General features: G+C 42.9%; 1 protein-coding gene across 1 annotated transcript in view; it reads right to left on the bottom strand.

Moving 5' to 3' along the window:
• The window catches only part of dock1 (dedicator of cytokinesis 1), a gene marked incomplete at its 5' end in the record, with an annotated part of 602,016 nt that overhangs the window by 399,289 nt on the left and 180,726 nt on the right, over window positions 1-22,001 (bottom strand). The window contains one exon of the mRNA XM_084323017.1: window positions 11,276-11,384. Coding sequence (XP_084179143.1) covers window positions 11,276-11,384 — 109 coding nt within the window. The remainder of the gene's footprint in view (window positions 1-11,275; window positions 11,385-22,001) is intronic.

Here is a 22,001-nt window from a genome sequence, read left to right as displayed (position 1 = left end):
TACGTGCATGCGTATGAGTTTGTGTGTGTTGCTCTGTCTCAGCTATTATTGGCAGCTTAGCCACGTGGAGAAGGAGGTGCTATGTGTACCCTTAAGTGTTCAGTGCTGCTTGGCCCTGATACATTTGATTCCCTGTTTATGTAATGTAATTTGTGGAACCAAATAAAGTATTAAAATGTGTGTGTGTGCTTGCATGCGTGTGCACGCTCCAGATGTTGCGTGGAATGCCATGTGGAGGTGTGACTGACTGGGGCTGCTTATTAACTTCCAGATGCCACTGTGCTGCTAGGAGACCAGGCTTAGAAACAACACCAGCTGATCCCTCCTCTTCCCAGCCCGTTCCTCAAGATCAATTTTTAATTTACTGACAGTAAAGCTAATATCTAACCCAATTACACAGCAACTGATTCCTAATTGACTCCAGGGACTCTCCTGTGCCCCAGTGTGTGTGTGTGTGTGTGTGTGCGTCTGTGTGTGTGTGCATGACAACACTTCTCAGATTTATTTCGCTCCTAATACTGTATACCGACACTTCTCAGATTCTATTTATTACACTCTAGGGCTGACCTTCGAATTTTTTTTGGCAATCGAAGCTTCGGGGCCGAGCTTCGATTTTAATTCGAAGCTTTTCGAATAAAAAAAAATTAATACATTTTTTTTTTTTTATATAATCTTTTTTTTTGTTGCCTATTAGGGGGTACTAGGGGGTATTAGGGGGTACTACACTGTACTACACTGTTTGTAGCCTGTGTGTAGTTCTGTTCAGTTCAATAACATTATTATTATTATTATTCAGTTATCAGGCATGTGTTTAGGTTGTCTATTACTAATGGTTTGATTAGGTTTTGTGTTTGTAAATATCTGTTTAAAAAAAAAGTATGGCATTTTACAATACAGAACTTTGAAGGCGTTTTCCCAAAAATGAGTTTTAAGAGTTTTTCCTCATACTCTGAGCCAGAAATCTCCACTGCAGTAGCACTCACATACACCAAACCTTCCAGTTCTATTCATATCTATGTTCTGAAGGTATTTACAGAAGGGTTTGTTGATATCGCATTCATACCCTGATTTATATCACATTTCATTCCTAAAAACATGGCGAAATATGGAATTTTACCATAACAATTGACTGAATGGAGTATTTTCTGATTTATGGAGTGATAAAAACTAAAAAGAGATATCCAAAATCCCCTCTGTAATAACCTTTGGCTCTAATATGTCAACAAAATGAAACTATAATTTTGAAAATGGCTATATCCAATGTTCAGATTTCTGTCCTGGAATTATATGCAAATTAGTGCATATTTAAGTAGATAATGCCTCATTTGCATATTTAAACATACAATTTCAGAAAACTTGTAATACAAAACAGTCTTGTCTTAATATAAGTAATCAACTGGGGAAGTTTCATTGTGATATCTATTAGTTAATTATTTTACCCTATTCACCTGTAGTGTCTCCCCTTAAATGAATTATTATCTTTATTTCATTGTCTTATTTTTCTTTATTTCTATACATTTTACTTAAATATTTTATTATAATTTGTATCATTGCTTTATGTAGTTTTTTCTTATCATTTTATTTGTTATTTTTTAATGTCAACATATTATTTAAATTATTCAAATGGACTCAAACATGTTCCGTTGTGATGTCACCAGTGTTGGGCAAGTTACTTTTAAAAAGTAACTAGTTACAGTTAATAGTTACTTCTTCCAAAAAGTAACTAAATTACTTACTCAGTTACAAATTATAAAAGTAACTAGTTACTTCAGAAAGTAACTATTGCGTTACTTTCAAGTAAATGTTTTACATAAACAACATACACAAATCTAAACTATTTTAATGTTGCTGTGGGACAAAGTGAGACTAGCCTCCAATCAAATGCCATGTATGTAGATATTATAATTTCTACTGTAAACAGATACTGTACTGTACTTCTACTGTCTAGTTTACCTCCTGTCCTGCAGACGTCTCTAGTTTACCTCCTGTCCTGCAGACGTCTCTAGTTTACCTCCTGTCCTGCAGACATCTCTAGTTTACCTCCTGTCTGTCCTGCAGACGTCTCTAGTTCCTGCTGAAAGACTACGGAAAAAATCATGTTGACCGAATTACATCTTAGCACCGCTAAGCAGGGACGTGCACAGGACTTTAGAGGGGCAGGTGCTCAAAGGCTGAAAAGGGCACTGGGCCTGTGCTATTTTTGGGGGCCATTTTTGGGCGGGGAGGAGCCTTTTTATGCTTTTGGGGGGGTTTTGGTGATCAAATATTGAATATTGAACTATAATAATCAGTGCAGGACCTCACTTATAGCAGGACTCTTTTATCCAAAGCGACTTACAAGTTCTGTACGACAGGTCATCAGGAAGGATACAACTCTATCAGCTGAGTAACAATATTCATCAAAGTGTTGCGTGTTACAGTGTAGGTTAGTTTATTAGGTGTAGTTAAGTGTGTATTAAGTGCATGACAGTAAGGTTAGTTAGGGTTAAATTTTTTAAATTAAATTTTTTAAATTTTATTTCAGATAATGGTTGAAGAAGTGCGTCTTTAGTCGACGGCGAAAGATTGGACGTGATTCGGCTGTCCTAACTGGGGTGGGTAGTTCATTCCACCATTGTGGGGCAAGGACTGAGAATAGGCGTGTAGGTGGTGTATATGTGTTTGAGGATGATATCCTTCAAACGGGCAATAGTGATGATATAATTTGGGCAGTGCTGAGCTGGGTTACTTTCCTCCAGTGTATTTGTCCCCCGGCCCCACCCAATGGCCCCATGCACACACACACACACACACCGAAGTAAAAAAAAAAGAAAAGAAAATTGAAAAAAAAAAAATTGAATTTTGTTTTATTTCTTTTTAACTTCGATTTTTTTTTTAATGTTCGAAGCTTGTGCCATCGAACGAAGCTTCGAAGCTTCGAAGTATTTAAGACAGCCCTATTACACTCCTAATACTGTATACCGACACTTCTCAGATTCTATTTATTACGCTCCTAATACTGTATACAGACACTTCTCAGATTCTATTTATTACGCTCCTAATACTGTATACGAGGGGTCGGCAACCCTAGGCACGCGTGCCCGCATTGGCACGCGGGAGCATTTTCATTGGCACAGGGGGCAGCATTAAAAAATATATATAATTTGTTTTTCTTTATTTTTTTTACTTTACTTTGAAATATTATAGTGAAATATTTTGCACTGTTGACGCATTTATCTTGTTGAAATCCTCCCACAGGTTCTTTTTTGTAAGTAGACTGTTTTGCACACCCCTATGACAGCTATACAGCTGTTCCCATGGTGCTCAGCTGTCAGCAGTCAGCTGGCCTCCCGCACCCGAGCGCAGTTCCCAGGTATTCACAGTGCTGTGGTTGCATTCTGTATGTGCCGTCTTTCATGATGGCAACCCCCGCTAAGAAAGTTAAAGCAAAGGTAATTTGGGCATTCCAGCCCTCATGGACAGACGACTACGGGTTTGTGTGTCAGAAGGACCGTGCTGTGTGTACTTTATGTTTAGAAAATGTAGTTTGCCGAACGTCAGGTGTGAAACGCCATTTTGAGACGAAGCATAAAAAATATTTCAAAGATCAGGCGGATAAGGCAGAATCGATTAAACGTGCCGTGGCCAGGTATGGAAAGCAAGCTAGCACCATCAAAGTGTTCACGACTGCTAAAAACCACGCAACTGAAGCAAGCTATCGCATTGCTCATTGCATTGCGAAATGTGGAAAGCCATTCACTGGCTTTTCTCTGTAGCTCAGATGTTTTGTTTGAAGGCTTGCCAAACAAAGAGACAATCAAATCAAGGATAAAGGATATCCCCATGTCAGCTCGAAGTGTCAAGCGACGCATCAACGAAATGTCAGAAAATATCAGAGAACAGCAAACAGCTGGATTAAAAGATGCTCCGGTGTGCAGCTTAAAGTGACCAACTACAGCCCCCAGATAACGGAGCTCAGTAAAGCAAAACAGGGCCAGGGATCTCACTGACAGCAACAGGTAGGCAGCTGTTTATTTTCCTACACATGGGGCTGCATGTTAAAGGGGCTATGTACTGCTATTCCTAGCACTATTTGGGCAACTTTACACAATTCCTGTTAGTCTATTGAAGACATTTGTAAGGTTTTTTAAAAAAAAATGCATTGTTTTATATTTCTAATCAAGTACTCAAAACCATCATTTTTCAGCCTCAAGATTTCAGGCTGTTATGGCCTGGCTCCGCCCATAAGCACTTTGAGTGACAGTCAGTCCACACAGTCTGCACTGGTAGACAGAGAGAGATAGAGAGAGAGAGAGAGAGAGAGAGAGAGAGAGAGAGAGAGAGAGAGAGAGAGAGAGAGAGAGAGAGAGAGAGAGAGAGAGAGAGAGAGAGAGAGAAGGGGAGGGGGTGGGAGAGAGAGAGAGAGAGAGAGAGAGAGAGAGAGAGAGAGAGAGAGAGAGAGAGAGAGAGAGAAAAAAAAAAAAAGACAGGCCGTTATTGACAAGGCCCCCTCTCTCCCTCCTTCCCTCTCTCTTCCTTTCTCTCCCTCTCGGTGATGAGAGTCCGCGCGGCAACTTTTTTTCAATCTCCCGTTTGCGGGTGTGTGGCAACAAAACAAATCAACAAATTGTATTCTTTATTTTTCTATTTCATTTTAACATTGCACATGTTAAAAGGGAGAGGGCAACGCCATTTATTTTTACTCAAAATGTGAGTATTACCAAGTCAACTTGTGTTCTTAAAACAATGACAATAAACATAGTTTTATTAGGTTGAAATAATGTGGTTGTGTACTTATTTTTCTGTTAACTTATTATGGATTGAAAACTGAAAACCGTAATGCACAGTAACTGAACTCAGTCTTTTTAAGTTATGTAGTCTTGCGATCAATCGAAACTTCTTTACACGTTATACCTCACATTCACCCATTAATTCACACATTGTGGTGTTCTCCATTAGGCCTGTAGGTGGAGCTACGACACAGCATTGATTGATTGATTGAAAACTTTATTAACAGATTGCAGAATGGGTACAGTACAGTACAGCTCAATACATACAATTGTTAAGGGAAAACTTTCATCTTGTTTAACGTACAGTACAACACACGTACAGTACACACACCGATGGTGGAGGCAGCCCACGTGGCATTTTGGATGTGTCCAAACATGAATGGGCAAATGTGAGTGAAATGGTTGCACTGTATGCAGCTGTTTGTCTGCATTGCATTCCCCCCCCCCCCCAACTCAGATTTAATGATGTAATAATGTAAAAATTATCATAAAAAATACCTGATTATGAAAAAAATAATTACGATGCATGGAATATTGTTGATATGGCACACTAGTTACAACTATATTTCAAACTGGCACTTCATGTCAAAAAGGTTGCTGACCCCTGCTGTATACCAACACTTCTCAGATTATATTTAGATGGGCCGCAATGTCCTTTTGATCTACCAGTCCATCTCAATGGGAGTCTGAGTCGATCACTGGACAAACTGGAAAACTCAGCCAAGGACATCTATCATTTCATCAGTCATCCAATCTAGGGCTGCAACTAACGATTATTTAGTTATCGATAAATCTGTTGATTATTTTATCGATTAATCTAAACGATTAATTTACCAGACAAAACAATTGACTACATTTGCAATTAAACATTTCAAAATGATTGGCATGTTTTTCAAGTGCGGTACTAATATCCTTAGGTCACATGGGCAGTTGGCTCTTTGACCAGAACTACTGAATACTAGGGGTGGGACGATACATCGATCCAGATCGATACATCGATGTAATTATCAACAATCGAATCGGATCGATGCGATGTAATAAGATCGATTCATATCGATACTCTTATTTTGAAAATCCTGTGGCGAGTCTCATATCCGCCCAAGAACAACAGCAGTAGCTCCGTGTGTGTAGACGTTAGAGCATAGCATTCTCCCTTTCTGTGTGTGTGTGCACGTCTTTGGAAAGACCAGATGAGGTCAGAGGAGTTTGATGTTTAAATGTTATTTAAACATAAACAATATAATACATAATAAATGTAGGCCTATACATGATCATGCAACATCAACAAATTGTTGTAGGAACGGTTTGGGAGAGGGAGGTTGTGAGTTTTGAGTTCCAAAAAATTTAGCTTAAAGTTTAAAGCTCAATATATAAAAACGTGGCACTTTACAGTGAACAGGAGGTCTATTTGTATTAAAAACAATAGATTGATTTTCCTTTAAATGTCTGGAAGAGCTCAAAAATACAAATGTCAAATGATATTTTCATTACCTTTTTTTTGTTGATCTAAATGTTACTGATTGTGTTAAATGGGCATATGATATCATCTCATATCGATCGCAGGCACCTGAATCTAATCGTATCGTATTGTATCGTGAGAGACTTTGTGATATCGGCAAATATCGTATCGTTGTCCAAAGAATCGATATCGTATCGTATCATGATGAAACTGGTGATTCCCACCCCTACTGAATACCCAGAGTAGGAGATGAGTCATGAAGTATGTCCTTAAATGCTGTGTAGCGTGAATGCCTACTCGACATGACAGCCCAGACACACCAGCCGCGCACGCAGGCACTCGCGGGTTCCGCGTGAAATCGCGAGTGTGGCCGGGCACACCGAGTCCGACTTCAGAGTAGGCGAAAGTGCACGGAGGAAGGCACATTTACATTGGAACAGCTGTAAATGCCTAGTCTATTGCGAAGTCAGTCCCCGTTTGAAGATTTTTTTAAGATTTCCAGTTCCAGTGTTTTATTGTCCATTTTGCATGTATAACCAGTTATTATATAATTAATTAGAATGTTAGAATTAATTTTAGAATGATGATCAGTGTGACTGTACTCCTGAAAAAGTATAGTAATATGGTTTATTTGTATTGGGAAAGATACAGACACATTAGCTGGTTGAACAACATCTATATGTGTGGTAATAATGCAGATATTGAGTGTATTTCTGTGAAAATGCGTGTGGCGCACGCCTCTGAATCCAACCAAAGCGGAAACGATCGCTTCCAGCCGGCGCGCGGCCGGTGGGCACAGCTACGTCCATTAACATGGGAGCGAAAGTGAAGCGCTGGTCGCGTGCCCGCGCGTGCGCCTTTGAGCGTGGCTGGTGTGTCTGCGCTGTGAGTAGGGCGAGTAACCTACATGCCATTACTGCTTTTAATCTATTGTCTCATTATAGCAGTATTATCTTGAAATAATATAATACCCACCATTGTTTGCCTGTAGCTAAATGCTTTTTTTAATTATATATATCTCCATAATGTTATTATATGTTATCTCTCCACTCCACGCTATGGTAGTGCTTGTGCCAGCACAGGAGATAAGATCAAATCAATATCTTCCTTTTGAATAAAATATGCTGATTGTCAATTGCTAATTAGTCTAATCCGTGTCAAAAAGAGTAGCGTATAGTAAATGTACACAAACCCACCACTCTCTCTCACTCACTCACACACTCACAGAAGAGAGAGGAAGAATAGCTTATAGCAAACTTAATGATTTTAGAATATTTCTGCTAATGAAGTGAAATATTTATCATCAACTATCCAGTTCGTTTTTATAGTGTAACGTTTGGCTACTTCAAATAATTGTACGTACGTGGATACTGATCAGCTCTCCCAGAGTTTTAAGCTAGGCTATCTGATCCGTATTCGCTTCCATTCATTTCTGCTCAACTAGGCTAGCTTACAGTCGGATAGCTTTCTACTGAAAGCACAGCGAGGTTCCAATTGGTATCCATCTCCCTGTCTGACTCTGGGGAAGATGGTAAGCGCATTTCCCATAATGTTGGCCTGTTCCTATAAAGGTAGCATCTGTAATCCTGTCAAACAGCAACCTGTAGGCAAAAGAGCCCCATTTGGTATTGTACTTTGTTTTAATTGTTTTGTTTTGGTCTAATGTGAGTGGGAATAGGAGAGGGTTTGCTATTGCTGGCCACACCACAGACTCTACCAAGAGATGTCTGGAGAATTTATAGTATAGTAAGGGCGCGTTCACACCTACTCTGTTTGGTCCACTTTAAGTGGACCATGGTCCCTTTAGATCAATAGTCTGTTTCGTTTGTACAGGTGTGAACACAAACCGAACTATGGTCCTCTTGAAAAGTTGGGACTCGGTTAGTTTCAAAGTGGACCATGGTGCGTTTGCAGTTGGTGTGAACGCGATCAAACTTTATATAGTACCTAATCTAGAGCAAATGAGTGACAGACGCCTAGTGGCGGCTGGCGCGCGACCCAACTTGACAGCACCAAGTGACAGCTTGCGCGCGACCCAACTCAAATGAATGACAGGCGCGCGGACTCTCTCTCTCTCTCTCTCTCTCTCTCTCTCTCTCTCTCTCTCTCTCTCTCTCTCTCTCTCTCTCTCTCTCTCTCTCTCTCTCTCTCTCTCTCTCTCTCTCTCTCTCTCTCTCTCTCTCTCTCTCTCTCTCTCTCTCTTGTCGACTTGCGCCGTGCTCGTAATAGTATCTCTCTCATTGCGCTGTCGGCAACTGTTTACGTTTGTGAGTGCTATAGAGTCCAATAGATGAACGACTTGGCAACTGTATGTCCTTTGTTTACAAATTAGATCCGCACCAAAAAGGGTAGTGTGAACACAGACCAAAATCAAACAATGTATCATTTTCACATTTGGTCCACCAGAAAGTCCGGACTATCCTCTGACTTTCAGGTGTGAACACGCCCTAAGTTACTAAACTCCAACCCACACGTCAAAGCAAAACATATAAACAACGTACAACACCAAGCAGAGCTCCTTTGCCTGGATGTCACCGTTTGGCGGCATTACAGATTCCACCTTTAAATATGAGCAGGCACCAAGCCAACCTCCTTGTACGTAAGCAGTCAGCAATAAACCTGATTCTGGTACAGTACAGGAATACAAATCAAGAGAAGAGAGAGATAGAGGCAGTATGAGGACAATACCTTGAGGAGCAGCTAGAAAGTAGAAGAGAGAGAGATAGAGGCAGTATGAGGACAATACCTTGAGGAGCAGCTAGAAAGTAGAAGAAGACCAGAGGAGCCGCAGGCCACGGGACAGGAGAGAGCAGAAGGGACACATAAACAAACAAACAAACAAACACACACACACACACACACACACACACACAAAGAGAGACAAACGCAAGACAAAACAGATGGAAAATATGGATAGGAAAAGGATGACAAACTCTCTAAAGGACATGTGGGGGGAAAAGAGCAAGTGAGAAAAGAGGTAAACAGCACGCACTTGGCAGACAGGAAACAGATTGTCCCTAAACCAGAGATGGAGCAAGTGGGCTACATGGGCTATGCTAAACACAGCAAATCATCAAACACATTAACCCTTTCACTACCACACTACAGAAGGTTTACCTTTCACTACCACACTACAGAGCGTGGTAGTGAAAGGTTAACCGTCTGTAGTGTGGTAGTGAAAGGTTAACCGTCTGTAATGTGGTAGTGAAAGGTTAACCGTCTGTAATGTGGTAGTGAAAGGTTAACAGTCTGTAGTGTGGTAGTGAAAGGTTAACCGTCTGTAGTGTGGTAGTGAAAGGTTAACCGTCTGTAGTGTGGTAGTGAAAGGTTAACAGTCTGTAGTGTGGTAGTGAAAGGTTAACCGTCTGTAGTGTGGTAGTGAAAGGTTAACCGTCTGTAGTGTGGTAGTGAAAGGTTAACCGTCTGTAGGGTGGTAGTGAAAGGTTAACCGTCTGTAGTGTGGTAGTGAAAGGTTAACCGTCTGTAGTGTGGTAGTGAAAGGTTAACCGTTTGTAGCGTGGTAGTGAAATGTTAACCGTCTGTAGCGTGGTAGTGAAAGGTTAACCGTCTGTGACGTGATAGTGAAAGGGTTAAAAAGATACTTTATGGAAATTTAAAAAAGAAAATGTCCCTTAAATGAAGCAGCATGCAGGGCGGCTACGTGGCGTAGTGGGCAAGGCACTCGCCACGAAATGCTGGAGACGCTGGGCTCGTCAGTTCGAGCCCAGCGCTCCACATTTGCTTTCAGTTTAGCTGGTCGTCCGTACTAATACACATTGGCCGTATTAGGGGGTGGGAAACTGATGGGTGGGGATCGGGCGTTGTGGACAGCGACTCCTACAGGTCGGTTGGTGCGCCTGCGCAGTAGAATCAGGAAGTGTCGGGGGCAGCGTGAGCCTCCCACGCGTTACTCCTCGCCACTGAGAGATCGAGCTGCGCAGGTGAAAAGATGCGACTGCTGTTACCTCGAGTACCAGAGGGGACTTGTGCTATGTATGACTTAGTCCACATTGCAGCCGGCTTGTGGGAGGCAAGAAACAGCGTCTGTGACAGGGGAGGGTTGAATTGGATGATACGAAATTGGGATGGGAGAAAATATAGAAAATGGGAGAAAAAGTGGATCCAAAAAAAAAATGAAGCAGCATGCGAGTTCAGGCATGGCCCATAAGTCATGTGCTTGCCATATCAGCTGACTCACTCAAGGACCAATCACATTCAACCTATCAACAAGGCTGGTCACATCGACTAAGCTCGCTGCACCAACCAGGCCTCCTGCTGCAGAGTCTGGTCGCTGCTACTGAGCTCCCTCCACCAGCCCAGCCTCATCCTGCTCTGCCTCCGTCATCGCATTGGTCTGACCGCATGTAAGCTTGAACCCTTTAGAGTTAGGTTTGTTATGTTTCAAAGTTATTTAGATATTTCTTGAATCAAGTCTGTTCTCACATCATTGGTTGATATGTCTCTGCTTGTCTGGTTGATTATGTTCTTTATCCATCAGGGTTGAGGGTTTACTGCTTAAGAATCTCACTTATTTGTAAGAAAGTAAAGAAAAAAAATTACAACCTTTATTTCCTTCGATATAACAAACATCTCTGTGTAGCCATTGTAATCACATCAAAGCAGTTCAGCTCCAGATTACACTTGCATATCCCTCTCAACCCATCCTCCTCCTCATCTATGCTGACCATCCTGGACTCTCTCTTCTGTAGGGTTCACGGTGAGGTCAAAAAGACCATCAGCTCGTCTTGTTACGTGACGTCTGAACACAAGGAAGTAGACTGTGGTCGAATGCATGTCCCTCAGCAGTTAAATGTGGTTCCCCTTCACACATCTGGCTGGACAATCTGGCCTCCTCGGTGCGGCCCCTGGGTCCTAGTGTGTGTACTGGTCCATACTGGCCTGAGACATTACTGAAACTGAGACATAACCTTTTGTTTTGTGTGTGTCCCCCCCATTAGGCTGCATCACAATGGATCAATATGTTGTTGTGTTAATAATATACGATTACACAGCATTGAAGCATGCAGACAGTAGCATGGTGGCCTACCTTCACCATGCCCGTGTTCTCAGAGTTGCTGTTCATCATGTCATTGAAGGAGGTGAAGAGGTCCCTCAGTGACTCCTTGAATTCATCCTCTCCTTTGCTTTCATACAGTCTGGGAGGGAGAGATGGGGGGAAAAGTTACACCTTGCAGATGATTAGGAGGCTCCCGTTTACACCTCGCAGATGTAGAAAGAAATTACCTTACATGACAACCAGTCACCCGGGGTTCTTCTCACCATACGTTAATTTGCCTGACTGGCGTAGCATAGCGCTACATATGACAGACCAGCAAACCCACACACATAGAATAGAATAGAATAGAATAGAATAGAATAGAATAGAATAGAATAGAATAGAATAGAATAGAATAGAATAGAATAGAAATACTTGTCATTTTCATTTTCATTTATAGTTCATTTATACAGGAAAGGGTAAAAAGACATTTCACAATGTGGTACATTTAAACTGGCCTGACTCAGTTACAAACTGTTTTTCAGCAGGTTCCTGTTCTGCAGCACACACACAAAAAAAAGAAAAAAAAATAGGCAGTTGGACTACATACAATCATATAATCGTTGTGGACAGCAAGGACAAACATGCATTCATAGCAGTCAATACAAAACAACAGTAGCAACAAGATTAAGACCTAGGGAAGAGTCAGATCAGTGAGTGTAGATGTTTTCTAGCATGAGATGTTGTTTGTAGGCCTGTTTGAAGTGTGCGATGAAGGTTATTGCTCTGATGTGGAATGGGACCTCAAGTTTCAAGTTTCTTTAATAGTTGTCATACAGAAGTACAGAATACTTTCATACAAAATGCTTCTTACTGTTACGCTCCAGAGACTGTGCTAGACAAGATAGTATCAAATAACATAGTATAGCATGTAAATTAGAAGTAGAAAATGAGGTCACAGTGTTCAGTATAGACATATGTACAATGTTCGATGCAGAATAGACGTAACTGAGTTACCATATAATATACAATACTATGCAGTGTACTAATGTACAATACTATATAGTGCAAAGCAGAAATGGGATGAGGTACAATTTAGGTACAATTTACAGTAAGGTGTACGAGTTGTAGTGCAATCCTTCATCAATAAATATAAAGTGTGGGGAGTGGGTGCTACAGTGTGTTTGTTTAAAGTGAGTGTGTGCTATAAAGTGTGGGGAGTGGGTGCTACAGTGTGTTTGTTTAAAGTGAGTGTGTGCGTGTGGATGTGTGTGCTATGTGCGTTTGATGGTTGTTGTTGTTGTGTAGTGTTCATTGTTCGTTGAGCAGTCTGATGGCCTGGGGATAGAAGCTTCTTCTGAGTCTTTCTGTGCTCGCCTTGAGACTCCGGTATCGCTTGCCTGACCGCAGCAGTTCAAAGAGGCAGTTGTTCGGGTGACTGGAGTCTTTAATGATTCTCTTAGCCTTGCCCCTGCACCGCTTGTTGTAAATGTTCTGGAGGGTGGGGAGCCCCCCTCCGATTGTGCGTTCGGCTGAACGTGTCACTCTTTGTAGTCTGCTTCGGTCTTGTGCAGTGCTATTCCCAAACCAGGAGGTGATGTTGCCAGTCAGGATGCTCTCTATTGTACATGAGTAGAAGTTCTTAAGGATCTTCTGACTGACTTGGAACTTCCTTAGGCGCCTGAGGAAGTAGAGGCGTTGTCGTGCCTTCTTCACAACACTGTCAATGTGTGTGGTCCATGTCAAGTCCTCGGATATGTAGGCTCCGAGGTACTTAAAGCTGTTGACTCTCTCAACCGGTGCCCCGTCGATGCTGAGGGGGCTGTAGTCCTTGACCCCCGACCTCCTGAAGTCCACAATCATCTCCTTTGTTTTGCTGATGTTCAGGGAGATGCTGTTTTCCTGGCACCATCCCGCCAGGACCTTGACCTCTTCCAGGTAGGCCCTCTCGTCGTTGGCAGAGATCAGGCCCACCACCACTGTGTCGTCAGCAAATTTGATGATTGTGTTGCTACTCCGCTGAGCCACACAGTCGTGTGTGTACAGGGAGTAGAGGAGGGGACTCAGAACACAGCCCTGGGGGGCCCCTATGTTGAGGGTGATGGATGAGGAGGTGCAGTTGCCTGCTCTCACCACCTGGGGTCTGCCCGTCAGGAAGTCCAAGACCCACTGGCAGAGGTCATAGTTCAAGCCCAGGTCCCTGAGCTTGGCTATGAGTTTGGAGGGGACTATGGTATTGAATGCCGAGCTGTAGTCGATGAATAGCATTCTCACATAGTTCCCCTTCCTCTTGTCCAGGTGTGATGCTGCTGTGTGCAGCACATGGGCTATGGCGTCCTCCGTGGACCTGTTGGGGCGGTATGCAAATTGCAGGGGGTCCATGTTGATGGGGAGGGAGGAGCAGATGTAGCCCTTTACTAGCTTCTCAAAGCACTTCATGGCTATGGAGGTGAGAGCTACAGGGCGGTAGTCGTTGAGGCAAGCAGGCTTGGATTTTTTGGGTACAGGGATAATAGTGGACTTCTTCAGGCAGGTGGGGATGACAGGTTAAATATGTCAGTGAATACCGGGGCCAGTTGGTCGGCACAGACTTTTAGGACGCGGCCGGGGATGCCGTCCGGTCCTGCTGCCTTCCTGATATTCACTTTTTTAAAGGTCCGCCTCTCCTCATGCTCTGTTACCCTGAACACTGAGTCTCCATCAGCAGCAGACCCCCCCCCCCCCCCCCCCCCATTGCCGTGGCTTGTGGGCTGGTGTTGTTATTACCAGCATCAAACCTCGCATAGAAGGTATTGAGGTCATTTGCTAAGGAGATGTCACTGTTCAGTTTGAGGGAGGTGCCTTTGTAGTCTGTCCTCGTTCCAAATGTTGGTGTTTGTGTGGAAGAATGTCAGGGTTTAATCATCCTGAGGGAAATTTGACAATACAAATCGATCACATTAAACATTTAGACAGAACAAAGTCATGAATAAGAATAACAAAACAAATAGCCTAATAATAGAATACAATATACAGTAAAAATATACAGTAAAAATATACAGAAGTCTACAGAAGTCTACATTAAGTGTAATATTGAACAGTGTTGTTTTAAAAGTAAAAGTCCAGGAAGATGGTAACTGTCACCCTGTGCTCAGTGATGCAGTGAGGTACATTGATGCGTTGTAAAGTCTGATGGCTGTCGGAATGAAGTGCCATTCAGTGCTACATTTAGGGAGTGTTAGCCTAGCACTGAACATGCTCCTCCTGTCAGCCAAGTCTGTGTATAGTGGGTGGGAGGGGTTTTCCCTGATGGCTTGGAGCTTAGCAAGGCTCCTCCTCTCCGCCACCATCGCTAGAGAGTCCAGCTCCACCCCAACCACGCTACTGGCCTTCCTGACCAGCGTATCCAGCCTGTTTGCGTCCCCTGTTTGCGTCCCCTGCTCTCAGTCCGCTGCCCCAGCAGGTTACAGCGTACAAGAAGGCGCCCGCCACCACCAACTCATAGAACATCCTCAACATCCTTGTACAGACATTGAAGGATCTCAGCCTTCTGAGGAAGTAGAGTCGGCTCTGGCCCTTCTTGTAGAGTACCTCTGCGTGTTTTGACCCGTTCAGTTTGTTGTCGATGTGCACACAGAGGTATTTGTAATCCTCAACCATGTCCACATCGACTCCCCCTGATGTCACAGGTGCACTCATCCTCCTCCCCAGCTCCACAACCAGTTCCCTGGTCTTAGCCACATTTAGCTGCAGGTGGTTTTTATCGCACCATGTGACAAAGTCCAATACCAGTTCCCGGTATTCCCTCTCATCACCGTCCTTTATACATCCCACTATTGCAGAGTCATCAGAAAACTTCTGAAGGTGGCAGGACTCTGACCGATAGTGGAAGTTGTTAGTGTGTAGACGGTGAAGAGGAAGGGAGAGAGGACTGTCCCCTGCGGGGCCCCGGTGTTGCTGAGTGCTGACCAGTCTGTCTGACACACAGCTCCGTAGGCGCACATACTGTGGTCTGCCCGTCAGATAGTCAACAACCCAGGACACGAGGGGGGCCTCTACCTGCATCGCCTCCAACTTCTCACCCAGCAGCCCAGGCCTTATGGTATCAAAAGCACTGGAGAAGTAAAAAAATAAAACATGACTCTCACAGTGCTCCCTGGCTTGTCTAGGTGAGTGTAGGCTCGGTTCAGCAGGTAGATGACAGCATCCTCTACCCCCAGTCGGGGCTGGTAGGCGAACTGGAGTGGGTCTAGGTGGGGTTTGATCACCGGGTGGAGTTGCTCCAGGACTAACCTCTCCATGGTCTTCATTATATGAGAGGTTAGAGCCACCAGCCACACACACACACACACACACACACACACACACACACACACACACACACACACACACACACACACACACACACACACACACACACACACACACACACACACACACACACACACACACACACACACACACACACACACACACACACACACACACACACACACACACACACACACACACACACACACACACACACACACACACACACACACACACACACATACTGCCACTCCTTTGTCAGCACTGAAAACCGTTATCAAAGACAAATCTCTGTTATTTTATCCCCTTAGAATCTTCAAAACCGAACAACAGACTGGCCCACACGTGTGTGTTATCAATGCAAAAATCCCAGATCAAAACAATATCCACCATTCTCACGCTGCTGGTAGATTAGCATTTAAAAAACACGAAAAAATAAAACAGAGCACCTGCCTGCTGTCATGAGGAATACAATAAAAAAATACTGAGAATCGACTACAGTATGCAAATTAAATACAGACAGAGAGAGAGAGAGAGTTGTCCTGGAATACTCTGAGACAGGTTTAAACAAAAGAAAGAAAAAGGGAAATACCATCTAATAACAGCGTGTCTTTCCCATCTGTCTGGGCCTTAGTGACAAACTATGTCTGTTCCACCAGTTTGAATCCGTGGAGCAAAGATTCTGCTCAGCAAGCAGCCAGAGGCGAACAGTTGTGGAGAAAAGGCTTTGCTTTCTCTCGTCTCAAAGTGGACAGGGAGCACAAAGCAGGGCTCCCCGTCCTAATCCCCCAAAAGTGTGACTACATATATTCCCAGTCGCAGTGCCTATAAATGTCCACAAACTTGGTATTAACCTAAAATTAGCTACTCTGTGCCTGCTGCCAGCTAATGACAACAACTACAACCCCAACCCTGGGATCTATGGCACGAATGACTATTGATTTATCATCCCTGCTGTTTTCTTCTTCTTCCTCTGGGGTCTTCTTCACCGTGGGGTGAAGTAGGGAGGAGGGAGGAGAGAGGAAGAGCAGAGCAGAGCAGAGCAGAGCAGAGCAGAGCAGAGAAGAGAAGAGAAGAGAAGAGAAGAGAAGAGAAGAGAAGAGAAGAGAGAGAAGAGAAGAGAAGAGAAGAGCAGAGCAGAGCAGAGCAGAGCAGAGCAGAGCAGAGCAGAGCAGAGCAGAGCAGAGCAGAGCAGAGAAGAGAAGAGAAGAGAAGAGAAGAGAAGAGAAGAGAAGAGAAGAGAAGAGAAGAGAAGAGAAGAGAAGAGAAGAGAAGAGAAGAGAAGAGAAGAGAAGAGAAGAGAAGAGAAGAGAAGAGAGAATCAGGTATTGTTATCTCCCCTAGGGATGTCAGTACTACATGGTCCACCAGTCACTATTGAGGGCTTACAGAAACCAAGGGATTTGAGGCATCCCTTGCAGGTTCTGTTTTATTTCCACTACAACAACAACAACAACAACAACAACAACAATATACTTCTGCTTCTCTCTACTGTGGTGCTAGAAGAGGAGCAGAGAGTCAGATCAGGACAGCCACGCCAATCATGGCCGGCTTCCCTCCCTGTGATTAGAGTTTCTCTTCTGCCATGTCATAGGAAGGTTCCACCGGTCGGTATTGAGAAGACTGTCACCTGCTGATGCCGTCCCATTCTCCCTTCGCTCAAAAGCCCTCAGTGAAAGCCCCCCCCGCCCCATGCCTTTCATGTACAGGAATACCCATGGTAACCTTTCAATTTGACAAGAGCTCTGTCTGAGCCCCTGGGAGCTGACGCGTGGATAAGACACAACAATGGCACGCAACACTATCAGAAACTCTCAGCACGGACCGGAGGAAAAAAGCACCGGGTAGAGAGAGAGAGAGCGAAGTCACCACGGTCTGACTCGGGAAAGGTGGAGGATACTGGGTGTCCTCTAGTCGTTGGATGGAAAAACCAATCAAAGTCTGCACACTCAATTAGAATGGGGTCATACATCAGTCCCCTCGCCCACCACCAGAAGCTCCAGTCCAACACTCTACATCATTATCGTCCCTTCAACGTCCCCGTTGCCAATTATAAACACATCCAAGGAAATTACCTTTGTACAGGACACATTAGCTTCTATGCAATTCATCTAATTGCTGAGAAGATTGAAACTGTTGCAATCGATATAGAACGACTGCATCTGATTTCTCCAAGCTGCATCCTATTTGTACAGTATGCAAAAGAAATGTGAATAATTACTAAAGTATTTAAAAGGACATTTTGAAATTGCTGCTATCCCACAATTGAAAAATCATCAAAGTGCTCCTTTAACCTCTTAAGCCCTAGCCATAGGTCCTATCCTAAAAGTACATACCCAAGTAAATGGAAGATTGCTCCACTTCTACAAGGACCATTTGCATGTTCTTGGTATCTATGGACCTCAGGGAATGTATTCCCAGTGTCAGAAATATTGTGTCTGTTACTATGCTTGGAGAATATAAATTATTATACATAATTTTTTCATATTTGACGGTGAATAACACCATACTAACATTAACCAGACGGGAAAAATTGACACTGAGCTCATTCAGCACCTTCTTGAGATCAAGTGTACAAAAAATCAAAGCAAAAGGGCAGATTTACAAGGGGTTTTGTAGATACGGCACAGAATTTTGCCATCCGGACACATGCAATTTGAAATATGAATATAGTTAAATCTGGATTTTGTACCACCAGGAGCCCGTTACAGGGCAGCAAAGACCATGAATGAATCAGTTCATTCAAGTACAGTTACTTTTGTATAATGTCCATAGCTGCGCCATTTTCTACCGGATTGCGACACGTTATTTTTCTAGACGTTCACAGAGAAAGGTAAAGAAACAATATACGTGCCATATATTTTATGGCAATAACGTTCAGGTTTGTTCGACCTGTGAGATGAAAATCACATCAATATTTCTTTTTCACGTCAGCCGGCTGCAGATTTGACAGTGGCTGGTGTGAGCTGGGTAGTGTAGTTTTATGACATTTCGACATCCATCGAAAGCCCTAGGTCTCGTCTTTCTTAGGACTACAACGATTTCATGATGGCATTATTTCCCCACGTCGAAATCATCCAGTTTCCGATGCAATGCGCAGAGATTTAGTAGTGAAATCATTGGTAAACTAACGTAGTGCTGAAAATATACACTTTGACTGCTGTTTAGATATGGTTAGGTATTTACTCTTGGCTATATTTGAAAAAGAAACGCAACATTACTTAATACGAACTGTATTGATCTATTTATGACGCAAAATAAATCTCCTGAAGCCTGTCTGAACATTTATGAGTTATGCAGCGATATAGTTATCATCTGGCCAACTGAAACATCCACAGCTGTGAATCCCAACCCGGATATGCCCCGCTGCACACCTGAGCCACCTAGAACAGGACTGTGACTGGCAAAAGATAAGCATACAGTAGAACCGGTCCACTTTCTAGGATTCAAATGACTTGGCGGGCCAACCCCGACCCCCTCACTCGTTAAAAATGCAGACATAGGCTACGTGAGAAGAACAGAGTTTATTTTGAACAGCTTGTCATTTCAGTTGCATGAAATTCCTTTCAGTTGCATGAAATGCAAGTCCAAATGTAACATTCAATAAACATTTTAGTTCTTTTGTTATATGAAGGAGCATCAAATTTGCACAATAGCCTACTGCTGGAAACACTTTAATGCAGGCCTAGACTTTCATGAAATAAAAAATGTAATTGTCCATGGCAGAGAAGCGCAACACTTGTTTGTTTAACACAAATAAAAACAGGCTATTAACCGAATGGAAACTAGATATGACCGATTCGAACATAACAATTAGCATACACTTTAAACACCTTTGAAAACTTCAAAACAAGTCTAACAATCAAAATGCTCTTTTAACACTTTAATCGCCATGGGTTAAATTCATAATTTACCATCCCTCGCCAGCTCTATTTGTCTATGGAGAAGTTCCCCTTCTTTGCAGGGCTATAACTTTTTAAATTCTATTGCTAAACTGCCATTATTATGGCCCATTCAATGTCCTATATGTATTGTTCAGGGTGTAGCAACGTTAAACTTTTTCATTCACATATTCATACTAAAATATGGTCTAAAGTATAAGTATGTTTTTATCATTTTCTGCAGCTTTCTTCAGAACGTGATTTATAGCCCCAAATGCATTATATTGATGATCAAATACAGTTTGGTAGGAATCTGTGCGAGATAAAAAATTTCAACTGCACGTACTTCTAGAAGTTTCTACGCATCATCTGATGTTGACCGGATGGGCGGGGGATCTTTATAATTCCGTGGGCAGCGTTAGATGATTCATCCAGAGTGGGTCATATGTTCATCAGATCAGTTAGTATAGAAAACGTTAGAAAATAACGCTGAATCTTACCGTGGCTTCCTCGCGCCGCTGGCAGATGAGCGTGGAACAGATTTTTTTCTTTTATGGGATGTAGAAATGCCCGATCCATTTCCAGGTTGTATAATAGTATATACGTCCAAATAACGTTGTTTATTGAGTTAGGGCGAGCAATCTATTATCCAGTGTTTCAAGATGGAGTCGCGGGAGCTATAGCGAGTGGCCGGACCACATATGGATGAGTACTACCGGTTCAAAGGTTAATATCCGGTTGACGATCTGCCGATCGGCCACCAGATAGCGCTCTTGAACCGCTAGAGAGTTGAGAGGAGATCACCAGTGTGTCTCAGGGCTCCGGAAAGGAAATATGATTTCGATGACAGATTTTTGAAATATTGACATCAAAGACGAGTTACGGCGTCTTCGGCAGAATGAGCATGGCTCGGAATGACGTCTTAACTCGTCCCCGGCGATCATAGTGTTAAAAAGAAAATAATATAATAATATTCGGATCAAGCTGAAACCATAGGATGGAAATCAGAGCGTGTCAATGATAACAGTGGCATCTCCGCTCAAATGCGAGTTTTCGAAAGTTCGGCTGATATGATGTTGTGGCGAGGCGGAGGCACTGGTGGAGGTGTTTCCCGTTTCATAATAAAAGTTCTCTGCGCTACGAATTTCATAATAAAAGCAGAGAAACGTAAACTGTCATAGGAGAAACATACATAATATTAGTACAAAAATATATATTGTTTTTGCCGTTACCATGGGTGCAGTTTTGTGCAGCGACGAGACACATCTCCATTATATATCTCTCTCTCTCCATCTCTCCCCTGCTGATTTAGCTCGATGATCAATTTAGTGTCTCCACTTATGTAGCTGCTCTCTCTCTCTCTCTCTCTCCCCTCTCTCTCTCTCCCCTCTCAATACAAATCAACGATACAAATCCATCTACCAGACACCGGCACAGCATCAGCGGTCGTCCATGATTTAACACTGCTCCTCATCATCACAACAATGCTTGCTAGTAAATCATGTTAGCCGACTACAAAAATACAGTGGGCCTGTATGACAACTCTAATTTACTCAACTTTAGTAGCAACACTTGTAAAACTGAGTGAAACTTTCTGAGAACACCAGCGCTCCTCCCAACTGTTCTCTCTCTCAGTGTGTTGGCGCTAGAGTGAGAATACGTTGTCTTTTCGGAGCAAGATCAAATTCAAACAGGTTTTTTTATACAGGTAATATTCATACTTATTGGTTTAAATAATTCATTTGATAGTATATTTATAGTATATTCATATATTTCCCATCTTTGCTGAGCAAGAACTTTATACTAGGGGTGTAACGGTACGCGGATACGTACTGTACCGCCTCAATGTGGTCCCACGGTACAGTACGCACTGTGCACCGAGCGATTGCAACGGTATGGAACCTTTTTTTGCTGAACTTAAATCTCCCCGGCCCGAATATAACGTGCACAACTAACCGGATGTTGTTTGTTCATTCCACGCAGCGCGCAGCTACACTGAACGATAGCTGTAATTCAGCATAGCATATTAGCCTTAAGTATGGCGAGTCAATACTAACTGACAAGCCAGAGCCATGTCATTGTTTATTGCAAACTTTATCACGCATTTGAAACGGCATCACCCGAATGTGAATATCACTGGTACACGGAAGAAGCAGATGCTAGTCCAAACCCAGCTCCCTGTTGCATTAAAGAAGCATCTCGCTATTAATTCAGACCGGGCCAACGCAATAACAAATGCCATATGTGTTTTTATAGCAGCAGATCTGCGACCATACTCCGTTGTCGAGAACACTGGGTTTAAGCACATGTTAAAAGTAATATAGCCCCGCTACCTAGTTCCCTGTCCGTATTTCAGCCAGCAAGTCATACCACCAGCTCTATAAAGTAGCCCCTTTCATGACTGTGATGCAAGCCCTGCCCCTGTATTCAAGCATCACAGTCATGAAAGGGGTTATGTATAAACAAGCCCACGCTACAGTTGTCCACGACTTATCCTCCAAGGCATCTGCTATATAATAATCTTCAGATTTACTTAAGTGTTATTAGTCAGTTAGGTAAGCATTAGTTTGCTCAGTCAATTATGGCCAATTCGTTTTATATTGTTT

Source organism: Notolepis coatsorum (genome assembly GCF_963971535.1).
Source record: "Notolepis coatsorum genome assembly, chromosome: 10".
NCBI lineage: Eukaryota > Metazoa > Chordata > Actinopteri > Aulopiformes > Paralepididae > Notolepis > Notolepis coatsorum.
The sequence above is the reverse complement of the archived record's forward strand: the minus strand, read 5'-3'. Positions and strand labels throughout refer to the sequence as shown.